Source organism: Oncorhynchus gorbuscha, linkage group LG06, assembly GCF_021184085.1.
Source record: "Oncorhynchus gorbuscha isolate QuinsamMale2020 ecotype Even-year linkage group LG06, OgorEven_v1.0, whole genome shotgun sequence".
NCBI lineage: Eukaryota > Metazoa > Chordata > Actinopteri > Salmoniformes > Salmonidae > Oncorhynchus > Oncorhynchus gorbuscha.
Window position 1 is genome coordinate 53705948 of NC_060178.1, and position 26883 is coordinate 53732830.

The 26883-nt window shown below is 46.7% G+C and overlaps 1 protein-coding gene across 3 annotated transcripts in view; it reads left to right on the forward strand.

Annotated features, from left to right (window-relative positions):
- The window catches only part of wdfy4 (WDFY family member 4), a 250546-nt gene that overhangs the window by 155777 nt on the left and 67886 nt on the right, over positions 1 to 26883 (forward strand). For 2 of the 3 annotated variants that reach the window (XM_046353519.1, XM_046353518.1), the window contains exons 43-50: positions 3072 to 3149; positions 3378 to 3569; positions 5416 to 5482; positions 5689 to 5900; positions 21146 to 21303; positions 21473 to 21593; positions 21766 to 21851; positions 21968 to 22030. In XM_046353519.1, coding sequence (XP_046209475.1) covers positions 3072 to 3149; positions 3378 to 3569; positions 5416 to 5482; positions 5689 to 5900; positions 21146 to 21303; positions 21473 to 21593; positions 21766 to 21851; positions 21968 to 22030 — 977 coding nt within the window. Of the gene's footprint in view, positions 1 to 3071; positions 3150 to 3377; positions 3570 to 5415; positions 5483 to 5688; positions 5901 to 21145; positions 21304 to 21472; positions 21594 to 21765; positions 21852 to 21967; positions 22031 to 25110; positions 25172 to 26883 lie in introns of those variants that run through there. The other variant, XM_046353520.1, reaches the window with a different exon arrangement.

The window sequence follows — 26883 nt, forward strand, 5'->3', positions numbered from 1 at the left end:
TGAAGCTTGATTCATCACTCCAGAGAACGCTTTTCCACTGCTCCAGAGTCCAAGCTCGTGTGCGGCTTCTCGGCCATGGAAACCAATTCATGAAGCTCCTGACGAACAGTTATTGTGCTGACATTCTTTCAGAGGCAGTTTGGAACTTGTTAGTGAGTGTTGCAACCAAGGGCAGATTATTTTTCCGCGCTACTTCTCGGCTGAGCAGTTGTTGCTCCAAGACGTTTCCACTTCACAATAACATAACTTACAGTTGACCAGGGCAGCTTTAGCAGGGTAGAAAGGTGTCAGAAAGGTGTAGTTCAGTCTTAGACTGCCATTGTTGAAGTCATTTGTGGCAACATCAAAATGAGGTCTGTTGTACAAAAAAGTCATCCGCAATTGGATCATCAGAGTATCAAATCATCTCTAACCAGGCTTTCATACTCTGGTTAGAGATAATCCAATCACAGATTACTTTTTGTACAACAGACCTCATTTTGACGTTACATTGTCTTTTATTATATTTTTTTACCCCTATTTCGTGGTATCCAATTGGTAGTTACAGTCTTGTCCCATTGCTGAAACTCTCGCATGGACTTGGGGGAGGTGAAGGTCGAGAGCCGTACGTCATCATAAACACAACCCAGCCAAGCTGCACTACCTTGGCTGGGTTGCCATTTGTACCAAGACGCCTGTACACCTGCCGACCGTGTCAGCCTGCATTGTGCCCAGCCTGACACAGGAGTCTCTAGTGAGCGATGGGACGAGAACATCCCTGCCAGCCAAACCCTCCCCTAACCCAGACAGCGCAAGGCTAATTGTGCGCCGCCTCATGGGTCTCCGGGTCACGGCCGGCTACGACAGAGCCTGGACTCGAACCAGGATCTTTAGTGGCACAGCTCGCAGTGTGATGCAGTGCCTTGACCACTGTGCCACTTGGGAGGCAAATTACACATTTTCTAAACGTCCCTTTAACCACGTGTGTTCTGGCTCTGGCCCAACCCATCAGTTTCTGGGACCAATCAGAACAGAATGTGTTTGCATTCTAGAAATTGTCGAGGCGATACTCAGATCCAAACTCATTACGGAGAAGAAACTACAAGCTCTGACATTGTTAATTTATTTATTCCTAATTCCATTCCTTTACTTAGATTTGTGTGTATTGGGTATATGTTGTGAAATTGTTAGATATTACTTGTTAGATATTTCTGCACTGTCGGAGCTAGAAACAATAACTACACCCGCAATAACATCGGCTAAACATGTACAGTGCCTTGAAAAAGTATTCCGGCCCCTTGAACTTTGCAAGCTTTTGCCACATTTCAGGCTTCAAACATAGATATATAAAACTGTATTTTTTTGTGAAGAATCAACAACAAGTGGGACACAATCATGAAGTGGAACGACATTTATTGGATATTTCAAACTTTTTTAACAAATCAAAAACTGAAAAATTGGGCGTGCAAAATTATTCAGCCCCCCTTTCTTGCGGCGAGCCATCCCGGATCCGGGATCGTGAATACAGCCTCAAGCTCATTACCATAACGCAAAGTTAACTATTCATAAAAATCACAAATGAAATGAAATCAATATGCTAGCTCTCAAGCTTAGTCTTTTGTTAACAACACTGTAATCTCAGATTTTCAAAAATATGCTTCTCAACCATAGCAAAACTAGCATTTGTGTAACAGTATTGATAGCTATTGATAGCTAGCATTAGCATTTAGCATTAGCATCAGCAGGCAACATTTTCACAAAAAACAGAAAAACATTCAAATAAATCATTTACCTTTGAAGAACTTCGGATGTTTTCAATGAGCAGACTCTCAGCTAGATAGCAAATGTTCACTTTTTCCTGAAAGATTATTTGTGCAGGAGAAATCGGTCTGTTTTCTGCGTCATATTTGGCTACCAAAATAAAAATGAAAATTCAGTTATAAAAACACAGAACTTTTTCCAAAATAACTCCATTATATCGACTGAAACATGGCAAACGTTGTTTAGAATCAATCCTCAATGTGTTTTTCTATCAATTTTCCCATCAATTTTGTCCCTGCTGAAGAAAAGCAGGCCCAAACCATGATGCTGCCACCACCATGTTTGACAGTGGGGATGGTGTGTTCAGGGTGATGAGCTGTGTTGCTTTTACGCCAAACATAACGTTTTGCATTGTTGCCAAAAAGTTCAATTTTGGTTTCATCTGACCAGAGCACCTTCTTCCACATGTTTGGTGTGTCTCCCAGGTGGCTTGTGGCAAACTTTAAACAACACTTTTTATGGATATCTTTCTTCTTGCCACTCTTCCATAAAGGCCAGATTTGTGCAATATACGACTGATTGTTGTCCTATGGACAGAGTCTCCCACCTCAGCTGTATTTCTCTGCAGTTCATCCAGAGTGATCATGGGCCTCTTGGCTGCATCTCTGATCAGTCTTCTCCTTGTATGAGCTGAAAGTTTAGAGGGACAGCCAGGTCTTGGAAGATTTGCAGTGGTCTGATACTCCTTCCATTTCAATATTATCGCTTGCACAGTGCTCCTTGGGATGTTGAAAGCTAGGGGAAATATTTTTGTATCCAAATCCGGCTTTAAACTTATTCACAACAGTATCTCGGACCTGCCTGGTGTGTTCCTTGTTCTTCATGATGCTCTCTGCGCTTTTAACGGACCTCTGAGGCTATCACAGTGCAGGTGCATTTATACGGAGACTTGATTACACACAGGTGGATTGTATTTATCATCATTAGTCATTTAGGTCAACATTGGATCATTCAGAGATCCTCACTGAACTTCTGGAGAGAGTTTGCTGCACTGAAAGAAAAGGTGCTGAATAATTTTGCACGCTCAATTTTTCAGTTTTTGATTTGTTAAAAAAGTTTGAAATATCCAATAAATGTCTTACCACTTCATGATCGTGTCCCACTTGGTGTTGATTCTTCACAAAAAAATACAGTTTTATATCTTTATGTTTGAAGCCTGAAATGTGGCAAAAGGTCGCAAAGTTCAAGGGGGCCGAATACTTTCGCAAGGCACTGTATGTGACCATAAAATTTGATTTGATTTGTCTCTCTGTTTCTCTCCTCCTTTCTAGGAGTTCCTGTCTTGTATGGAGGCCCATTTGAAGAGAGGTCAGGAGATGTTTGAGAAGCTGAGGAAGAACCACACACAGGTACTGCGAGATCTTTTGTGCCCATATAGAATGTGATTGAAAAGCCTTTTGTGGAACATTTTTACACTCCTACAGTATTCCTATTACATTCCCCGAGCATAATTTTACATTCCTCTTATGGTTCCCCAACATAATTCTGACATGCCTCTAATGTTCCCCATACGTAATTTTCACGCTCTTCTTATCTCCCCCAATGTTTATTTTTACATTCCTTTCCCTCTTCTGCAGCTGTGTGATAATGAGTGGAAGCGGTTGGGGACTATGTGGCTGTGTGTGGAGGAGGAGCTGCTAAGGGAGAGGGGTGTGTTCGGCCCGGGGCCGGGGGTGGTGCTGACACGAGGCTGGGTCCAGGATGCAGCTGAAGGCCCCAACCGCACCAGGCCTCGCATCCGCAGGAGAGCCCAGCGACACTCCAAACGGGTACTGGCCCTTACTGTATACCATAGCAGTCTCACACTCAACTGTATCTCTCTCTATTCCCTCTTTGTCAGCCTCTCTCTCTACGAGTCTATAGCATTCTCTCTCTTTCTGTCTCTCTCCATTAGGTTTTACATCGCTACGTCATTAATGAACACAGTAACAATGATTAATCTAAGACATTTCTACTTGAATCAGTACCAATCTTTGATAATGTGAAGTCCTCCTGCATGTGGACACGGGCACGTATTCATACAGCAACATCTCAAAGTTGAATTGCTGATCTAGGATCAGTTTTCACAGGAACAAATCATCGGCTCAGCTAAATTAACTAGTGCCCAGTTGAAACCAGTTGTTTTATGAGTGTAATGGCTGTTCTTTGAGTAGTGTGTAACAAATCAAATAAAACTGTATTTGTCACATGCGCCGAACACAACAGACCATACAGTGAAATGCTTACTCACAATCACTTAACCAACAGTTTTAAGAAAATATACAAAAAAGGTAAGAGATAATTAAAGAGCAGCAGTAAATAACAATAGCGGAGCTATATACAGTGGGTACTGGTACAGAGTCAATGTCAATGTGCGGGGCATACCTCTGACACCACCTGGTATAGAGGTCCTGGATGGCAGGAAGCTTGACCCCGGTGATCTACTGGGCCGTACTCAGTACCCTCTGTAGTGCCTTGCAGTCAGAGGCCGAGCAGTTGCCATACCAGGCAGTGATGCAACACGTCAGGATGCTCTCGATGGTGCAGCTGTAGAACCTTTTGAGGATCTGGAGTTGTGCCTGGCCGTGCAGTCATGAGTGAACAGGGAGTACAGGAGGGGGCTGAACACACACCCCTGAAAGGCCCCCGAGTCACTGGTGCTTCCTGCTTTTATTTTTGCTTGTAAGCAGGAATCAGGAGGATAGAATTATGGTCAGATATGCCAAATGAAGGGCGAGGGACAGCTTTGTACGCATCTCTGAGTGTGGAGTAACGGTGGTCTAGAATGTTTTGTTCCTCTGGTTTCACGTTTAACATGCTGATAGAAATTAGGTAAAAGTTATTTAAATTTCCCTGCATTAAAGTTCCTGGCCGCTAGGAGCACCGCCTCTGGATGAGCGTTTGAACACAGTTTTTAGTGCCAGCAGTGGACTGTGATGGTATGTTGACAGCTACTAAAAATACAGATGACAACTCTCTAGGTAGACAGTTCGGTCTACAGCTTGTCATGAGATACTCTACCTCAGATGAGCAAAACCTTGAGACTTTCTTAGATATCGTGCACCAGCTGTTGTTCACATATATGCATAGGGCCCCCACCCCATGTCTTACCAGAGGCTGCTGTTCTGTCCTGCTGATGGAGTGTGTAACTCGCCAGCTGTATGTTCTTAATGTCGTCATTCAGCCACGACTCGTTGGTAGGATATACATGCTTTCAGCTCGTCCCCATTTATTTTCCAACATTAGCTAGCAGGACGGAAGGCAAGGGCAAGTTAGCCACTCGTCGCCTGATCCTCACAAGGCACCCGGATCTTTTTCCACTAAATCTCAGTTTTTTTATCCAGTGAATTACGGGGATCTGGGCCTAGTCGGGTGTCTCTAGTAGTATATCCCTCCCCTCCGACTCATTGAAGAAGAACTCTTCTTTCAGTTTGAGGTGAGCAATCGCAGTTCTGATGTCCAGAAGATTTTTCGGTCATAAAAGACGGTAGCAGCAACATTATGTACAAAACAAGTTACGAACAACGTGATAAAATTAACAAAATAGCATGGTTGGTTGAGAGCCGGTAAGATGGCAGCCCTCCCCTACGGCGCCATCGTATTTGCTTCATCTGTCCTCTCTGTGTTGCTGTGTAGTTGGCAGATATGTGTGTGAGAAATGGTCTGCCAGAGGAGAGCAAAGGAAGGACAGAGACTGACTCAGGTAAGACCACAGACACACACCTGACATAATATAATATGTCATTTAGCAGACAATTTTATCCAAAGCAACTTACAGTCATGCGTGCATCCATTTTTCGTATGGATGGCCCCAGTGGGAATCGAACCAACAATCTTGGCATTGCAAGCGCTGTGCTCTACCCACTTAGCACCTGTGCCCACACTCATGTGTCTCTGCATGTGTTCCAGAGTCAAGGATCCTGTTTGAGCCAGGGACAGAGGAAGAGGAGGATGGTGGAGAGGACTGTAACCGCCTAACCTTTTTCCCTGTCCTGACTGAGACTACTGCACCTCTCACTGAGCTCTTCGCCCCAGCATCCACCACCCCTGAGCCCTGCTCACATACACACACCTGCAGCCACACACACACCATACTACAGGAGCTGGAGCCTGAGGAAGAGGTGAGTGTGTGTGTGTTTGTGTGTGTCAGGTTGTATACTGGAAAAATAATGTATTTTTAGCAACCAGAAATATAAATATTTATCATGTTTTAATCAAATCTGACCAGATATCAACCAAAATGTGACGTCTTTCCCACGAGGTTTTGATCTTGTCATAAAAAAGACGTCTTTAACATGTTACAAAGACCAGTTGGTTTGTTATCCAGTATGATGTCTTCTCAACCAGAAAAGTCCCACACTTTGAGAGAGATCTATATTTTTTATCGTCCAGATAGTCTATGGGATTCCAATACCTCCCATCTGCTATCAGAACCTCATCTGTTATATTTAGTTTAATGTGTGTGTTTGTGTTAGTCAGTGGTAACCATGTGGTAACGCAGGGCTGTTTAAAGCTCAGACAACGAGCAGAGTCTTTTACTTATGTTTCTGACAGAAGAATTAACAAAAAAACAGTAGGAGGTTGTATCAACTGTCTCTCAGCTAGCTGGCTGATGTGGCTGTATGTCCTGATGAGCTGTTGTCAGATACACAGGCCTTTACACGCTTATTAATCCAGGAGCACTACCCCTCCTCCCACACATACAGTACTTGGATTGATTAGACTGCCACTGCCGATAGTGTGATTATGATGGTAATGTTTCTTGGGAGAATTCTATGTTGTGACATTAGCATCTCAACCAATAAGAACCCTCCTATTGTTATGCTGGTGAATGAGGACCCAAAAGCGACTTAACGAAAACAGAGTCTTTATTCCAGTATATGACAAAAGTAATAATCCTGGATAAATCAAGGAGAAAACAAAACAGGAAAAACTTAAATCCACTCGTAGTTGCGAGGACTGACTGGAGACTCGACCATAGACTGCAGGTTGCTTCGGGAAGGCACCGACCGTAGCAGACTAAGACACCTGCTCATACGCAGCATCTGAAGAAGATAAAACACGACAGGGCGAGACAAGGACACAGAACAGCGAACATCATACAAGGATCCGACAAGGACAGAAGCGGAAAACAGAGGGAGAAATAGTGGCTCTAATCAGAGGGCAAAATAGGGGACAGGTGTGAAAAGAGAAAATGAGGAACAGCTGGGAGCAGGAACGGAACGATAAGGAGAGAGAGCGAGAGAGGGAGAGAGGGAGGGGAAGAGAGGGATAGAAAGAGGGAAAGAACCTAATAAGACCAGCAGAGAGAAACGAATAGAAGGGAAGCACAGAGACAAGACATGATAACCAATGACAAAACATGACAGTACCCCCCCACTCACCGAGCGCCTCCTGGCGCACTCGAGGAGGAACCCTGGCGGCAACGGAGGAAATCATCAATCAGCGAACGGTCCAGCACGTCCCGAGATGGAACCCAACTCCTCTCCTCAGGACCGTAACCCTCCCAATCCACTAAGTACTGGTGACCACGTCCCCGAGAACGCATGTCCATGATCTTTCGTACCTTGTAAATAGGTGCGCCCTCGACAAGGACGGGGGGGGAGGGAAGACGAACGGGGGCGCGAAGAAAGGGCTTGACACAGGAGACATGGAAGACAGGGTGGACGCGACGAAGATGTCGCGGAAGAAGCAGTCGCACAGCGACAGGATTGACGACCTGGGAGACACGGAACGGACCAATGAACCGCGGAGTCAACTTGCGAGAAGCTGTCGTAAGGGGAAGGTTACGAGTGGAAAGCCACACTCTCTGGCCGCGACAATACCTAGGACTCTTAATCCTACGTTTATTGGCGGCTCTCACAGTCTGCGCCCTGTAACGGCAAAGTGCAGACCTCACCCTCCTCCAGGTGCGCTCACAACGTTGGACAAACGCCTGAGCGGAGGGAACGCTGGACTCGGCGAGCTGGGACGAGAACAGAGGAGGCTGGTACCCCAGACTACTCTGAAACGGAGATAGCCCGGTAGCAGACGAAGGAAGCGAGTTGTGAGCGTCTTCTGCCCAGGGGAGCTGTTCTGCCCAAGACGCAGGGTTTCTAAAAGAAAGGCTGCGTAATATGCGACCAATCGTCTGATTGGCCCTTTCTGCTTGACCGTTAGACTGGGGATGAAAACCGGAAGAGAGACTGACGGAAGCACCAATCAAACGACAGAATTCCCTCCAAAACTGTGACGTGAATTGCGGACCTCTGTCTGAAACGGCGTCTAACGGGAGGCCATGAATTCTGAACACATTCTCAATGATGATTTGTGCCGTCTCCTTAGCGGAAGGAAGCTTAGCGAGGGGAATGAAATGTGCCGCCTTAGAGAACCTATCGACAAACGTAAGAATCACAGTCTTCCCCGCAGACGAAGGCAGACCGGTAATGAAGTCTAAGGCGATGTGAGACCATGGTCGAGAAGGAATGGGAAGCGGTCTGAGACGACCGGCAGGAGGAGAGTTACCTGACTTAGTCTGCGCGCAGTCCGAACAAGCAGCCACGAAACGGCGCGTGTCACGCTCCTGAGTAGGCCACCAAAACCGCTGGCGAATAGAAGCAAGTGTACCCCGAACGCCGGGGTGGCCAGCTAACTTGGCAGAGTGAGCCCACTGAAGAACAGCCAGACGAGTAGAAACAGGAACGAAAAGAAGGTTACTAGGACAAGCGCGGCGACGCAGTGTGAGTGAGTGCTTGCTTAACCTGTCTCTCAATTCCCCAGACAGTCAACTCGACAACACGCCCATCAGGAAGAATCCCCTCGGGATCGGTAGAAGCCACAGAAGAACTAAAGAGACGGGATAAGGCATCAGGCTTGGTGTTCTTATTACCCGGGCGATAAGAAATCACAAACTCGAAACGAGCGAAAAACAACGCCCAACGAGCTTGACGTGCATTAAGTCGTTTGGCAGAACGGATGTACTCAAGGTTCTTATGGTGAGTCCAAACGACAAAAGGAACGGTTGCCCCCTCCAACCACTGTCGCCATTCGCCTAGGGCTAAGCGGATGGCGAGCAGTTCGCGGTTACCCACATCATAGTTGCGTTCCGATGGCGACAGGCGATGAGAAAAATAAGCGCAAGGATGGACCTTATCGTCAGACTGGAAGCGCTGGGATAGAATGGCTCCCACGCCCACCTCTGAAGCGTCAACCTCGACAATGAATTGTTTAGTGACGTCAGGAGTAACAAGGATAGGAGCGGATGTAAAACGCTTCTTGAGGAGATCAAAAGCTCCCTGGGCGGAACCGGACCACTTAAAGCTGTGAGAGGGGCAGCAACTTGACCGAAATTACGAATGAAACGCCGATAGAAATTAGCGAAACCTAGAAAGCGCTGCAACTCGACACGTGACCTTGGAACGGGCCAATCACTGACAGCCTGGACTTTAGCCTGGATCCATCTGAATGCCTTCAGCGGAAATAACAGAACCGAGAAATGTGACAGAGGAGACATGAAAGGCGCACTTCTCAGCCTTCACGTAGAGACAATTCTCTAAAAGGCGTTGGAGTACACGTCGAACGTGCTGAACATGAATCTCGAGTGACGGTGAAAAAATCAGGATATCGTCAAGGTAGACAAAAACAAAGATGTTCAGCATGTCTCTCAGTACATCATTAACTAATGCCTGAAAAACAGCTGGAGCATTAGCGAGACCAAACGGCAGAACCCGGTACTCAAAATGCCCTAACGGAGTGTTAAACGCCGTTTTCTACTCGTCCCCCTCTCTGATGCGCACGAGATGGTAAGCGTTACGAAGGTCCAACTTAGTAAAGAACCTGGCTCCCTGCAGAATCTCGAAGGCTGACGACATAAGGGGAAGCGGATAACGATTCTTAACCGTTATGTCATTCAGCCCTCGATAATCCACGCAGGGGCGCAGAGTACCGTCCTTCTTCTTAACAAAAAAACCCCCCGCTCCGGCGGGAGAGGAAGAAGGCACTACAGTGCCGGCGTCGAGAGAAACAGACAAATAATCCTCGAGAGCCTTACGTTCGGGAGCCGACAGAGAGTATAGTCTACCCCGAGGGGGAGTGGTCCCCGGAAGGAGATCAATACTACAATCATACGACCGGTGAGGAGGAAGGGAGTTGGCTCTGGACCGACTGAAGACCGTGCGCAGATCATGATATTCCTCCGGCACTCCTGTCAAATCACCAGGTTCCTCCTGAGAAGAGGGGACAGAAGAAACAGGAGGGATAGCAGACATTAAACACTTCACATGACAAGAAACGTTCCAGGATAGGATAGAATTACTAGACCAATTAATAGAAGGATTATGACATACTAGCCAGGGATGACCCAAAACAACAGGTGTAAAAGGTGAACGAAAAATCAAAAAGGAAATGGTCTCACTGTGGTTACCAGATACTGTGAGGGTTAAAGGTAGTGTCTCACATCTGATACTGGGGAGAAGACTACCATCTAAGGCGAACATGGGCGTGGGCTTCCCTAACTGTCTGAGAGGAATGTCATGTTTCCGAGCCCATGCTTCGTCCATAAAACAACCCTCAGCCCCAGAGTCTATCAAGGCACTGCATGAAGCAGCCGAACCGGTCCAGCGTAGATGGACCGACAAGGTAGTACAGGATCTTGATGGAGAGACCTGAGTAGTAGCGCTCACCAGTAGCCCTCCGCTTACTGATGAGCTCTGGCTTTTACTGGACATGAAATGACAAAATGTCCAGCAGAACCGCAATAGAGGCAAAGGCGGTTGGTGATCCTCCGTTCCCTCTCCTTAGTCGAGATGCGAATACCTCCCAGCTGCATGGGCTCAGTCTCTGAGCCAGAGGAAGGAGATGGTTGCGATGCGGAGAGGGGGAACACCGTTAACGTGAGCTCTCTTCCACGAGCTCGGTGACGAAGATCTACCCGTCGTTCTATGCGGATGGCGAGTGCGATCAAAGAGTCCACGCTGGAAGGAACCTCCCGGGAGAGAATCTCATCCTTAACCTCAGCGTGGAGTCCCTCCAGAAAACGAGCGAGCAACGCCGGCTCGTTCCAGTCACTAGAGGCAGCAAGAGTGCGAAACTCTATAGAGTAATCCGTTATGGATCGATCACCTTGACATAGGGAAGCCAGGGCCCTAGAAGCGTCCCTACCAAAAACTGAACGATCAAAAACCCGTATCATCTCCTCTTTAAAGTTCAGGTAATTGTTAGAACACTCAGCCCTTGCCTCCCAGATAGCTGTGCCCCACTCTCGAGCCCGACCAGTAAGGAGTGAAATGACGTAAGCAATCCGAGCTCTCTCTCTTGAGTATGTGTTGGGTTGGAGAGAGAACACAATATCACACTGGGGGAGAAAGGAGCGGCACTCAGTGGGCTGCCCAGAGTAACATGGTGGGTTATTAACCCTAGGTTCCGGAGACTCGGAAGACCAGGAAGTAGCTGGTGGCACGAGACGAAGACTCTGAAACTGTCCTGAGAGGTCGGAAACCTGAGCGGCCAGGGTCTCAACGGCATGACGAGCAGCAGACAATTCCTGCTCGTGTCTGCCGAGCATTGCTCCCTGGATCTCGACGGCAGTGTTATGAGAATCCGTAGTCGCTGGGTCCATTCTTGGTCGGATCCTTCTGTTATGCTGGTGAATGAGGACCCAAAAGCGACTTAACGAAAACAGAGTCTTTATTCCAGTATATGACAAAAGTAATAATCCTGGATAAATCAAGGAGAAAACAAAACAGGAAAAACTTAAATCCACTCGTAGTTGCGAGGACTGACTGGAGACTCGACCATAGACTGCAGGTTGCTTCGGGAAGGCACCGACCGTAGCAGACTAAGACACCTGCTCATACGCAGCATCTGAAGAAGATAAAACACGACAGGGCGAGACAAGGACACAGAACAGCGAACATCATACAAGGATCCGACAAGGACAGAAGCGGAAAACAGAGGGAGAAATAGTGGCTCTAATCAGAGGGCAAAATAGGGGACAGGTGTGAAAAGAGAAAATGAGGAACAGCTGGGAGCAGGAACGGAACGATAAGGAGAGAGAGCGAGAGAGGGAGAGAGGGAGGGGAAGAGAGGGATAGAAAGAGGGAAATAACCTAATAAGACCAGCAGAGGGAAACGAATAGAAGGGAAGCACAGAGACAAGACATGATAACCAATGACAAAACATGACACCTATCCTCCACTTCACTCCTCCACTGCTCTCTCTCTCTCTCCTCCACTCATCCACCTCTCCTTCTCTTCCTGTCATGTTTGTCATTTATTGTCATGTCTTGTCCCTGTGCTCCCCATGCTATTCGTTTCCCTCTGCTGGTCTTGTTTGGTTCTATCCCTCTCTCTCCCCCTCCCTCTCTCACTCTCTCGCTCTCTCTTCTCTCTGTCGTTCCGTTCCTGCTCCCAGCTGTTCCTATTCCCCTAATCATCATTTAGTCTTCCCACACCTGTTCCCGATCCTTTCCCCTGATTAGAGTCCCTATTTATTCCTTTGTGATCCGTTCCTGTTCCGTCGGTTCCTTGTATTGTATTCACCATGCTGTGATTGCGTTTCGCCCTGTCCTGTCGTGTTTTTGCCGTGATTGTGTATCACCCTGTCCTGTCGTGTTTTGTGCCTTCATCAGATGCTGCGTGTGAGCAGGTGTCTCAGTCGACTACGGCCTGCGCCTACCCGAAGCGACCTGCAGTCTGTGGCCGCTTCTCCAGTTGTTTTCCCCTCTACAAATCTAGAGGATTTCTGTTATTCCGTTTTGGACTTTAATAAACTCTGTTTCTGTTAAGTCGCGTTTGGGTCCTCTTTCACCTGCATGACAGAAGGAACCGACCAAGGAATGGACCCAGCGACTTCAGACGCTCGTTACACTGCCGTCGAGATCCAAGGAGCCATGCTCGGCAGACACGAGCAGGAATTGTCTGCTGCTCGCCATGCCGTGGAGAACCTGGCCGCTCAGGTTTCCGACCTCTCTGGACAGTTCCAGAGTCTACGTCTCGTGCCACCTGTTACTCCCTGGCCTGCCGAGCCTCCAGAACCCAGGGTTAATAACCCACCTTGCTACTCCGGGCAGCCCACTGAGTGCCGCTCTTTTCTCACGCAGTGTGAGATTGTGTTCTCTCTCCAACCCCACACATACTCTAGAGAGAGAGCTCGGGTTGCTTACGTCATTTCACTCCTTACTGGCCGGGCTCGAGAATGGGGCACAGCTATCTGGGAGGCAAGGGCTGATTGCTCTAACAGATTCCAGAACTTTAAAGAGGAGATGATTCGGGTTTTTGACCGTTCAGTTTTTGGTGGGGAGGCTTCTAGGGCCCTGGCTTCCTTATGCCAAGGTGAACGGTCCATAACGGATTATTCCATTGAGTTTCGCACTCTTGCTGCCTCTAGTGAGTGGAACGAGCCGGCGCTGCTCGCTCGTTTTCTGGAGGGACTCCACGCTGTGGTTAAGGATGAGATTCTCTCCCGGGAGGTTCCTTCAGATGTGGACTCTTTGATTGCTCTCGCCATCCGCATAGAACGACGGGTAGATCTTCGTCACCGGGCTCGTGGAAGAGAGCTCGCATCAACGGTGTTTCCCTGCTCCGCATCGCAACCATCTCCCCCTCTGGCTTTGAGACTGAGCCCATGCAGCTGGGAGGGATTCGCATCTCGAATAAGGAGAGGGAACGGAGGATCACCAACCGCCTGTGCCTCTATTGTGGAGTTGCTGGACATTTTGTTAATTCATGTCCAGTAAAAGCCAGAGCTCATCTGTAAGCGGAGGGCTACAGGTGAGCGCAACTACTCAAGTCTCTCCATCAAAGTCCTGTACTACTTTGTCGGTCCACCTACGCTGGACCGGTTCGGGTGCTACATGTAGTGCCTTGATAGACTCTGGGGCTGAGGGTTGTTTCATGGACGAAGCATGGGTTCGGAAACATGACATTCCTTTCAGAGAATTAGATAAGCCTACGCCCATGTTCGCCTTAGATGGTAGTCATCTTCCCAGTATCAGATTTGAGACACTACCTTTAACCCTCACAGTATCTGGTAACCACAGTGAGACTATTTCTTTTTTGATTTTCCGTTCACCGTTTACACCTGTTGTTTTGGGTCATCCCTGGCTAGTATGTCATAATCCTTCTATTAATTGGTCTAGTAATTCTATCCTATCCTGGAACGTTTCTTGTCATGTGAAGTGTTTAATGTCTGCCATCCCTCCCGTTTCTTCTGTCCCTACTTCTCAGGAGGAACCTGGCGATTTGACAGGAGTGCCGGAGGAATATCATGATCTGCGCACGGTCTTCAGTCGGTCCCGAGCCAACTCCCTTCCTCCTCACCGGTCGTATGATTGTAGTATTGATCTCCTTCCGGGGACCACTCCTCCTCGAGGTAGACTATACTCTCTGTCGGCTCCCGAACGTAAGGCTCTCGAGGATTATTTGTCTGTGTCTCTTGACGCCGGTACCATAGTGCCTTCTTCCTCTCCGGCCGGGGCGGGGTTCTTTTTGTTAAGAAGAAGGACGGTACTCTGCGCCCCTGCGTGGATTATCGAGGGCTGAATGACATAACGGTTAAGAATCGTTATCCGCTTCCCCTTATGTCATCAGCCTTCGAGATTCTGCAGGGAGCCAGGTGCTTTACTAAGTTGGACCTTCGTAACGCTTACCATCTCGTGCGCATCAGAGAGGGGGACGAGTGGAAAACGGCGTTTAATACTCCGTTAGGGCATTTTGAGTACCGGGTTCTGCCGTTCGGTCTCGCCAATGCGCCAGCTGTTTTTCAGGCATTAGTTAATGATGTTCTGAGAGACATGCTGAACATTTTTGTTTTTGTCTATCTTGACGATATCCTGATTTTTTCTCCGTCACTCGAGATTCATGTTCAGCACGTTCGACGTGTTCTACAGCGCCTTTTAGAGAATTGTCTCTACGTAAAGGCTGAGAAGTGCTCTTTTCATGTCTCCTCCGTTACTTTTCTCGGTTCCGTTATTTCCGCTGAAGGCATTCAGATGGATTCCGCTAAGGTCCAAGCTGTCAGTGATTGGCCCGTTCCAAGGTCACGTGTCGAGTTGCAGCGCTTTTTAGGTTTCGCTAATTTCTATCGGCGTTTCATTCGTAATTTCGGTCAAGTTGCTGCCCCTCTCACAGCTCTTACTTCTGTCAAGACGTGTTTTAAGTGGTCCGGTTCCGCCCAGGGAGCTTTTGATCTTCTAAAAGAACGTTTTACGTCCGCTCCTATCCTCGTTACTCCTGACGTCACTAGACAATTCATTGTCGAGGTTGACGCTTCAGAGGTAGGCGTGGGAGCCATTCTATCCCAGCGCTTCCAGTCTGACGATAAGGTTCATCCTTGCGCTTATTTTTCTCATCGCCTGTCGCCATCTGAGCGCAACTATGATGTGGGTAACCGTGAACTGCTCGCCATCCGCTTAGCCCTAGGCGAATGGCGACAGTGGTTGGAGGGGGCGACCGTTCCTTTTGTCGTTTGGACAGACCATAAGAACCTTGAGTACATCCGTTCTGCCAAACGACTTAATGCCCGTCAAGCTCGTTGGGCGTTGTTTTTCGCTCGTTTCGAGTTTGTGATTTCTTACCGTCCGGGTAGCAAGAACACCAAGCCTGATGCCTTATCCCGTCTGTTTAGTTCTTCTGTGGCTTCTACTGATCCCGAGGGGATTCTTCCTTATGGGCGTGTTGTCGGGTTAACAGTCTGGGGAATTGAAAGACAGGTTAAGCAAGCACTCACGCACACTGCGTCGCCGCCGCGCGCTTGTCCTAGTAACCTCCTTTTCGTTCCTGTTTCCACTCGTCTGGCTGTTCTTCAGTGGGCTCACTCTGCCAAGTTAGCGGGTCATCCCGGTGTTCGAGGCACTCTTGCGTCTATTCGCCAGCGCTTTTGGTGGCCGACTCAGGAGCGTGACACGCGCCGTTTCGTGGCTGCTTGTTCGGACTGCGCGCAGACTAAGTCGGGTAACTCTCCTCCTGCCGGTCGTCTCAGACCGCTCCCATTCCTTCTCGACCATGGTCTCACATTGCCTTAGACTTCATTACCGGTCTGCCTTTGTCTGCGGGGAAGACTGTGATTCTGACGGTTGTCGATAGGTTCTCTAAGGCGGCACATTTCATTCCCTCGCTAAACTTCCTTCCGCTAAGGAGACGGCACAAATCATTATTGAGAATGTATTCAGAATTCATGGCCTCCCGTTAGACGCCGTTTCAGACAGAGGCCCGCAATTCACGTCACAGTTTTGGAGGGAGTTCTGTCGTTTGATTGGTGCGTCCGTCAGTCTCTCTTCCGGGTTTCATCCCCAGTCTAACGGTCAAGCAGAGAGGGCCAATCAGACGATTGGTCGCATACTACGCAGCCTTTCTTTCAGAAACCCTGCGTCTTGGGCAGAACAGCTCCCCTGGGCAGAATACGCTCACAATTCGCTTCCTTCGTCTGCTACCGGGTTATCTCCGTTTCAGAGTAGTCTGGGTTACCAGCCTCCTCTGTTCTCATCCCAGCTTGCCGAGTCCAGCGTTCCCTCCGCTCAAGCGTTTGTCCAACGTTGTGAGCGCACCTGGAGGAGGGTGAGGTCTGCACTTTGCCGTTACAGGGCACAGACGGTGAGAGCCGCCAATAAACGCAGGATTAAGAGTCCAAGGTATTGTTGCGGCCAGAGAGTGTGGCTTTCCACTCGCAACCTTCCTCTTACGACAGCTTCTCGTAAGTTGACTCCGCGGTTCATTGGTCCGTTCCGTGTCTCCCAGGTCGTCAATCCTGTCGCTGTGCGACTGCTTCTTCCGCGACATCTTCGTCGCGTCCATCCTGTCTTCCATGTCTCCTGTGTTAAGCCCTTTCTTCGCACCCCCGTTCGTCTTCCCTCCCCCTCCCGTCCTTGTCGAGAGCGCACCTATTTACAAGGTACATAAAATTATGGACATGCGTTCTCGGGACGGGGTCACCAATACCTAGTGGATTGGGAGGGTTACGGTCCTGAGGAGAGGAGTTGGGTTCCGTCTCGGGACGTGCTGGACCGTTCGCTCATCGATGATTTCCTCCGTTGCCGCCAGGATTCCTCCTCGAGTGCGCCAGGAGGCGCTCGGTGAGTGGGGGGTACTGTCATGTTTGTCATTTATTGTCATGTCTTGTCCCTGTGCTCCCCATGCTATTCGTTTCCCTCTGCTGGTCTTGTTTGGTTCTATCCCTCTCTCTCCCCCTCCCTCTCTCACTCTCTCGCTCTCTCTTCTCTCTGTCGTTCCGTTCCTGCTCCCAGCTGTTCCTATTCCCCTAATCATCATTTAGTCTTCCCACACCTGTTCCCGATCCTTTCCCCTGATTAGAGTCCCTATTTATTCCTTTGTGATCCGTTCCTGTTCCGTCGGTTCCTTGTATTGTATTCACCATGCTGTGATTGCGTTTCGCCCTGTCCTGTCGTGTTTTTGCCGTGATTGTGTATCACCCTGTCCTGTCGTGTTTTGTGCCTTCATCAGATGCTGCGTGTGAGCAGGTGTCTCAGTCGACTACGGCCTGCGCCTACCCGAAGCGACCTGCAGTCTGTGGCCGCTTCTCCAGTTGTTTTCCCCTCTACAAATCTAGAGGATTTCTGTTATTCCGTTTTGGACTTTAATAAACTCTGTTTCTGTTAAGTCGCGTTTGGGTCCTCTTTCACCTGCATGACACTTCCCTTCTATTTTCTACTTATCCTTTCCTCAGTTCACCTGATGTCCTCCTCTTTTCTTCCATTTTTCCTCCTCTCCCTCCATTAGTTGAATCACATCAGCTTGATAATTCATAGTCACTTTAGTTAGGGTCTCTGTAGGTTGTAGGCATATTATTGTGGGGCGTTTTTCTGTTGGCAATAAATAATGTTTTTTTCTACATCAATTACACTGTGTGAATGTGCGTGTGGTGTGTGTGTGTGTGTGTGTGTGTGTGTGTGCGAGCGAGCACTCACTCGCTCGTGTTTGTTCAGTGTGTTCAGACGAGAGGCTCTTATCACTTAGCAGGTTTCCTATTGTGTGTGTGGCAGTGATTAATTTCCCTAATAATCACTAGGCCCCTCTCTCTCCCAGTGTGTGTGATTTGATTAGTATTCATTGTGAGAGGCCTGTGGGTGCGTTGGAGCCCCATATGTTTTTTTGGGTGGTGGGTCCCTTGGGGCCGAGAGAGGGAGAGAGACAGGGAGGGGCAGGTGCACTCACACATGCATGCACACACTCACACACAGTGGTAAATGAGGGGAGACAATAGAATTAGTCACACATAATCACACTCGTAGCAGTGACTGTCTTCAGAGTCACACATAATACAAGCATCAGAGTCCATTCAGGCTCTGAGTCTATAGCGGGAGCACCGCCATCTTGGTGAATAGGGGGACAGTTTCTCTATTATCCATCAATCAATGTTAATAATCTGAATAATGAAGTGGTGACTGTGTCATTTTAATCATGATGAAGACGTGTGATTAAAATGATCAATCATGTGCAACCTGGAGTGGTGATGATGTCTTGACGTCCCATGGGAGCATAAAAGTAGACGTGGGCTGGGTTTCATGGTTTTCACATTACTTTTTGAAACTTTACAATGGAACACCTCTGGTTACTTAATACATACATCTCTCCTCTAACTGACCTAAATAACTTGTAAGCCTAAGTGTATGTACCAGTGGAGGCTGCTGATGGGATGATGGCTCATAATAATGGCTGAAACAGAGCAAATGGAATGGCATCAAACAATGTGTTGGATATAATTTATACCATTCCACTAATCCCACTCCAGTCATTAACATAAGACCATTCTCCCCAATGAAGGTGCTACCAACCTCTTGTGATATGTGTGTATGTTTGTGACTGGTGGATGCTGCTGGGTGTGAATGTGATATAGGGGAATTACAATGGAAATGTAAGACAAGTTGCTGAGGTGGAAACCATATTAACAGGTCATGTTAAAGCAAAATCAACCAGCAGAGTTTTTTAATAATGTTAATATATATATTTCTTTTTAAACAGTCGATGGTTGTATCAATTGTCTCCTAGCTAGTTGGTGTGTGTGTGTGTCCTGCTGAGCCGTTGTCAAATACACAAGCATTTACACACTTATTAATCCAGGAGCACAGCACCCCCCCACACTCAATCTTTAACATAATTAGACTTCCACCGCCGATAGTGTGATTATGATGGTAATGTTTCTGGGGAGAAATCAATGGCATGACATTAGCTTCTCAGTCAATAAACCATTAAGTTGAATCTCTAGTGGGAGTAAACTCCACACAATTCAAGGTATGAATCTTACCTAATGAAATCCTTGACGGGTGGTACTGTAAAAACTAAATATTTTACCCCATGTTACCTATTAAGGTCGATAACTGTAGATGACCATGTAGATTTATTCATCTCGGAAATGTAGCGAAACAAGGTAGCTTTATTCACGCCAGGGGAATTTAGCAAAACGGGGTTGCTTTATTTACGTCAGGAGATTTTAGAGAAACAAGGTAGCTGTATACATGTCAGGAGAATTTAGTGAACAAGGTTGCTACATTCGTCTATGAATCACAAATATGCATAGTATTGACGTCAAACAGAACAAACAAGGACATGGATGGTTCGTGATGTTGTGAGATTCTCTTTGATGCTTACTGAAAGATTGGAATCTGTGTGGGTAGCTGGACAGGTAGGATGACTGACAGTGAAGGTGAACAGGTGGTCACAGGTCAGGTGACAAAGGAATGGATGAGACGGAGGCAGGAATTCCTTTAACCATGAAGTGGTATATTTACTGGGTAGTCTGTGCTGGATGACAAAGGAAACAGATCATGAAGATCAAATCATAACAATCATTCATTATTAACATAATTAGGTAATTCAGCAATCCAGTTCAGTAAGAAGTCAATAGGAATCATCCTTGAGTCATTTTGGCTCATAACTATTTAGAATAATACAAATAATTCAAACAGTAATCGGTTATTCAATCAATTATCACCATTAGTTTGATATCAGAATTGATCAGTTCAGCAAACAATGACATTTTATATTTTAAGTTTGTCTTCATATGTACATGTAATTGCATTACATAAAACCATATATCGATGGCACAATTGGCCTGTGATGATCTGTAGGGCTGTGATCATTGACCATTTACATTACACAATAGATTTGAAGCGTGCTCTCTACGGTAATAACTATAAACAATAACTGATGGCCCACTCTCCAGATCGCAACAGGTAGTTCAGCTGAAATGTAACAGATTCGGTGGCCTCATGTGGATTCATGGACGCACAGAACTTCTGGAGCAGATAGAGTTAAGGAAGAGAAAGCAGCAAGATCGGGTGATGGCGATTTCCTCATTTTATGGAGTTGAAATCTGTCTGACATTTCCACCTGACCTAATTAAAGTGCCCCTGGCCCAGCTGAGCAAGTGGCCATGAATTAAAGGATTCTTCCACCAACTCCATGGGCCTTTTCACAGATCGACTGGTGCAATGCGATTTAGGATATCAGGAACTGCTTGGTCAAAGCAATTGTAACAGTAGAGCAAAGGATCGCAATATATGGGAAAATTAATGGCTGCAGTGTTGCCGTTATAATGAGTACATGAGGCATGAAATGCTAAGGCATAAATGTACAAAAGTGTGTATTCTTATTTTAAATTGATGTAGTTCTGTCCTTGTGCGGTGCTTGTCTATTAACCCCCTGAGGTCGATGTCTGCGCCCCCATGGAAATCTAATTAGCATAACAAAAACAATCCCCATAAAAATGTCAGTTTAAGCTAGAGATATCTATTTTGCATTGCATGCATCTCAATCAACCACAACCGCCTATGTCACACTTCCGCATCTGCGGTGAAAGGTGACAGAGCTAGAGCAATGTTTGTCAGACCATTAGACATCCCGAAAATCGTTTTCCTCTCAAAATCATCGTAGCATCCAAATATTTTTACAAACTATTACCCCTCTATGGAAAGATGAGACTCTCACGAACACAATGATGTTCTCCACAAGCTTCTTGGGACTCGCCTGAAGTTGGTACAGCCAATCTGCCAACTTCTGTCTGTAGCGTCCATACAGTTTGGGCTATACACTAATACGACGCTCATGAACACGTACATGTCAGTTGTTTTGCTCTAGGCCACCCACAGGCCTCACAAGACTTGTCTGAAGGTCCCCTGGTACCAGTTGAAAAAAATCAATAGAACATGTATATACATGGAAAAACATGTTTAGTGCCAAAAATAAGGGGTTAAATATATGTACAAAATATATATAGAAGTTCCCTGATCTTTCTTGTATCTTTCAGATATAGGACAGACACTTCAGAACTATCATGATGTAACACTGATTATGAATTTAACCTTTATTTAACAATTTAATATAACCTTGACTTTTCATTTACAATTATGATCTGTTGTGTCCTCTCTCCCCCAAGGTTAAAGCGAAGGTGTGTGTGGTGGTGGTCAGTGGGCTGTCTGTAACAGAGGGGCTGCTGTTGTTTGGGACAGACAGTCTGTACATGTGTGAGGGCTTCACCCTAAGCCCCGCAGGAGACGTCTGCTGTAGAAAACACCACCCCACTGGGTACTGTGTGTGCGTGCGTCCGTACGTGTGGCTGTGTTTGTGAGAGAGAGAGAGATGAGTTGGACAATGTCTGTGTGTACTTACATATAGGGATATATGGGAAAACATACTATACTATACTATTGAATATGAATCATTATGAACTGTTGTTCACACCCCGTGTCTCTCTTTCCCCCAGTGTGCGTGATGCGTTCATTTCCAGTATGTTGACTAAAGACATATCTTCATCCAGGCCCAGCTGCAAACGATGGCCCTACCAGGACATAAGAGATGTCCGCTTTATGCGTTTCCTTCTAGAGGTGAACTTACACGGCAAATCTGAAATGGCACCTAATTCCCTATATAGACTACTTTTTGGAGTAAAATGTTAAAACATATAAATTTCTCCGTCTGCATGTTGGTGTGTTTCATGTGTCTATTAGAAAGTTGTTGCAATGATGTGGAAACGTTTCCCGTTTTCTGACACCTCAGGAAAATGCGCTGGAGATCTTTATGCAGAACGGATACTCTACTTTCCTGGTTTTCTTCAACAAAGACCATGTGTCTGCTTTTAAAAGGTAAGAGATGGAGAGAGATAGGAAAACATGGAGAGAGAGATGGAGAGTGTGGCTTTATGGGACATGTTTGATTTTCTTTCTTTCTCTCTGTTTTCCATTCCTACTACTTTCTGTAGGCTGTGTTCAGTGGTGCCAGCATTGATAGGTAGAGGGGTTGCTGAGGTCATAACTAATGCCAGGTGAGTGTGGACACATACACATACACATCAGGTACAGTTGAAGTCGGAAGTTTACATACACCTTAGCCAAATACATTTAAACTCAGTTTTTCACAATTCCTGACTTTTAATCCGAGTAAAAATTCCCTGCCTTTGGTCAGTTAGGATCACCACTTTATTTTAAGAATGTGAAATGTCAGAATAATTGTAGAGATAATTATTTCTTTAATCTTTTATTTATTTCATCAAATTCATAGTGGGTCAGAAGTTTACATACTCTCAATTTGTATTTAGTAGCATTGTCTTTAAATTGTTTAACTTGGGTCAAATGTTTCGGGTAGCCTTCCACAAGCTTCCCACAATAAGTTGGATGAATTTTGGCCCATTCCTCCTGACAGAGCTGGTGTAACTGAGTCAGGTTTGCAGGCCTCCTTGCTCACACACACCTTTTCAGTTCTGCCCACAAATGTTCTATAGGATTGAGGTCAGGGCTTCCTTAAGCCATTTTGCCACAACTTTGGAAGTATGCTTGGGGTCATTGTCCATTTGGAAGACCCATTTGCGACCAAGCTTTAACTTCCTGACTGATGTCTTGAGATGTTGCTTCAATATATCCACTTAGTTTTCCTCCCTCATGATGCCATCGGTTTTGTGAAGTGCACCAGACCCTCCTGCAGCAAAGCACCCCCCACAACATGATGCTGCCACCCCCATGCTTCACAGTTGGGATGGTGTTTTTTGGCTTTGCAAGCCTCCCCCTTTTTCCTCCAAACATAACAATGGTCTTTATGGCAAAACAGTTTTATTTTTGATTCATCAGACCAGAGGTAATTTCTCCAAAAAGTACAATCTTTGTCCCCATGTGCAGTTGCAAACCATAGTCTGGCTTTTTTATGGCGGTTTTGTAGCAGTGGCTTCTTCCTTGCTGAGCAGCCTTTCAAGTTGTGTCGATATAGGACTCGTTTTACTGTGGATATCGATACTTTTGTACCTGTTTCCTCCAGGATCTTCACAAGGTCCTTTTCTGTTCTGGGATTGATTTGCACTTTTCGCATCAAAGTACGTTCATCTTTAGGAGACAGAATGTGTCTCCTTCCTGAGCGGTAGGACGGCTGCGTGGTCCCATGGTGTTTATACTTGCGTACTATTGTTTGTACAGATGAACGTGGTACCTTCAGACATTTGGAAATTGCTCACAAGGATGAACCAGACTTATTTTGGCTGATTTTGCTGATTTGGCTGATTTCTTTTGATTTTCCCATGATGTCGAGTAAAGAGGCACTGAGTTTGAAGATAGGCTTGAAATACATCCACAGGTACATCTTCAATTGACTCAAATGATGTCAATTAGCCTATCAGAAGCTTCTATGCCCATGACATCATTTTCTGGAATTTTCCAAGCTGTATAAAGGCACAGTCAACTTAGTGTATGTAAACTCCTGACCCACTGGAATTGTGATACAGTGCATTATAAGTGAAATAATCAGTCTGTAAACAATTGTTGGAAAAATGACTTGTGTCATGCACAAAGTAGATGTCCTAACCGACTTGCCAAAACTATAGTTTGTTAACAAGTATGTAAACTTCCGACTTCACCTGTAGAAACACTACATGGCCAAAAGTAGGTGGATACCCGTTCAAATTAGTGGACTCGGCTATTTCAGCCACACCCGCTGCTGACAGGTGTATAAAATCGAGCACACAGTCATGCAATCTCCATAGACAAACATGGGTCTCCCGGTCATGGCCAGATGTGACAGAGCCTGGACTCCAACCAGGACCTCTAGTGGCACAGCTAGCACCGTGATGCAGTGCCTTAGACCACTGCGCCACTCGGGAGGCCCACAAGATCCAGCTTGTTGAACTGGGAATCCTCTCCCAGGTGGGGAGTGTGTGTGCTTGTGTGAAAAGAGACGGAGTCAAATCAGGACTTTGAAAAATTACAGTTAGGGCTTGTGTTTGCGTTTGTGTGTGTTTGTGTGTAGCAGAGTGTGCAAGTGTGTGTGTGTCTCAGAGAGCAGAGTGTGTCTGTATTATAGCCCTAAGGCCCTCTATCACCTCATTAATCATATTGAGGATCACAGAGAACAGAGAAGTGATTCACCATCGCTTGTTTCCACAACCTCCTATAGGAAATTATTGCTGGCAATTACTACCTGCAATTATACTATATTGTACAGCGGGACAAATGCAATGATTAATTTAGGCTGCTTTCTACAAAATAATGTGGTAAGGAGTTACTGGGGATAGAAATTGGATATACTTCAGATGGCTCTTGATTTGTGAAATCAAGTGTATGACTTTGTATGAGTATCACATAACCCAGAGATATTTCTGGAAATTGGAACGAGAACATTTACTACAAGTCTGCTGTTTAGACTTTATTTCTGGGCCTTATGAGTGAGAAATAACTCAATATTACTGCTGTTTCTGAGCTTCGTTAAGCAACCTGTCCGTATTAAGCCCATGTCTATTATTAGATGTAATTTAGGGGCTTTTCACACGACTGAGCTGAAGCAAGCTGAGTCAAAGCAAGCTGTACTGAGCCCGCCTGTTTACATACACATCAACCATAGTCGCAGAAACCAAGCCTGCATAGTTTGTACTGTTATGTACAAAACAGTATTGTACTGTAGCAATCTATGACGATAAGTACATACCATTTTCTTTTTACAGTAGAGTGAAGAGGTTCAACCAGTTGATATGGCCTGCAAAGTTAGGTAGCAGTGTACTCTGTCAGCGGCTCCAGTTAACTGGCCATTCCATTCCAACTGAGAGCTCTTCCATTGGTTCACACACACAAACTCACAGTATTAACTACCCAGCAATCCAGGAACATTCCCAGAACATTAGCTAAGATTCCCATTAAGTTCTAGTTAGGGTTTTATTTAACATTAGCATGGTAAAATCCCCAAAACATTCAGAGAATGGGTGGAAAATATTTACCTGATGTTACAAGAACGTTCCAAGAACACATTTAGTCTGTTCTTTAATGGTTCCCAGAATTTTTCATTAGGTTCTGAAAGATATGTTTCCACAGAAACTGTCCAGTTGTGCTGACAGTCAGATAATGTTTATATCATGTTTTTTTTGTCATGCAGGTGAAAGAGGACCCAAAAGCGACTTAACAGAAACAGAGTTTATTAAAGTCCAAAACGGAATAACAGAAATCCTCTAGACTTGTAGAGGGGAAACAACTGGAGAAGCGGCCACAGACTGCAGGTCGCTTCGGGTAGGCGCAGGCCGTAGTCGACTGAGACACCTGCTCACACGCAGCATCTGATGAAGGCACAAAACACGACAGGACAGGGTGATACACAATCACGGCAAAAAACACGACAGGACAGGGCGAAACGCAATCACAGCATGGTGAATACAATACAAGGAACCGACGGGACAGGAACGGATCACAAAGGAATAAATAGGGACTCTAATCAGGGGAAAGGATCGGGAACAGGTGTGGGAAGACTAAATGATGATTAGGGGAATAGGAACAGCTGGGAGCAGGAACGGAACGACAGAGAGAAGAGAGAGCGAGAGAGTGAGAGAGGGAGGGGGAGAGAGAGGGATAGAAGGAGGGAAAGAACCAAACAAGACCAGCAGAGGGAAACGAATAGCATGGGGAGCACAGGGACAAGACATGACAATAAATGACAAACATGACAGTACCCCCCACTCACCGAGCGCCTCCTGGCGCACTCGAGGAGGAATCCTGGCGGCAACGGAGGAAATCATCGATGAGCGAACGGTCCAGCACGTCCCGAGACGGAACCCAACTCCTCTCCTCAGGACCGTAACCCTCCCAATCCACTAGGTATTGGTGACCCCGTCCCCGAGAACGCATGTCCATAATCTTATGTACCTTGTAAATAGGTGCGCTCTCGACAAGGACGGGAGGGGGAGGGAAGACGAACGGGGGTGCGAAGAAAGGGCTTAACACAGGAGACATGGAAGACAGGATGGACGCGACGAAGATGTCGCGGAAGAAGCAGTCGTACAGCGACAGGATTGACGACCTGGGAGACACGGAACGGACCAATGAACCGCGGAGTCAACTTACGAGAAGCTGTCGTAAGAGGAAGGTTGCGAGTGGAAAGCCACACTCTCTGGCCGCAACAATACCTTGGACTCTTAATCCTGCGTTTATTGGCGGCTCTCACCGTCTGTGCCCTGTAACGGCAAAGTGCAGACCTCACCCTCCTCCAGGTGCGCTCACAACGTTGGACAAACGCTTGAGCGGAGGGAACGCTGGACTCGGCAAGCTGGGATGAGAACAGAGGAGGCTGGTAACCCAGACTACTCTGAAACGGAGATAACCCGGTAGCAGACGAAGGAAGCGAATTGTGAGCGTATTCTGCCCAGGGGAGCTGTTCTGCCCAAGACGCAGGGTTTCTGAAAGAAAGGCTGCGTAGTATGCGACCAATCGTCTGATTGGCCCCTCTGCTTGACCGTTAGACTGGGGATGAAACCCGGAAGAGAGACTGACGGACGCACCAATCAAACGACAGAACTCCCTCCAAAACTGTGACGTGAATTGCGGGCCTCTGTCTGAAACGGCGTCTAACGGGAGGCCATGAATTCTGAATACATTCTCAATAATGATTTGTGCCGTCTCCTTAGCGGAAGGAAGTTTAGCGAGGGGAATGAAATGTGCCGCCTTAGAGAACCTATCGACAACCGTCAGAATCACAGTCTTCCCCGCAGACAAAGGCAGACCGGTAATGAAGTCTAAGGCAATGTGAGACCATGGTCGAGAAGGAATGGGGAGCGGTCTGAGACGACCGGCAGGAGGAGAGTTACCCGACTTAGTCTGCGCGCAGTCCGAACAAGCAGCCACGAAACGGCGCGTGTCACGCTCCTGAGTCGGCCACCAA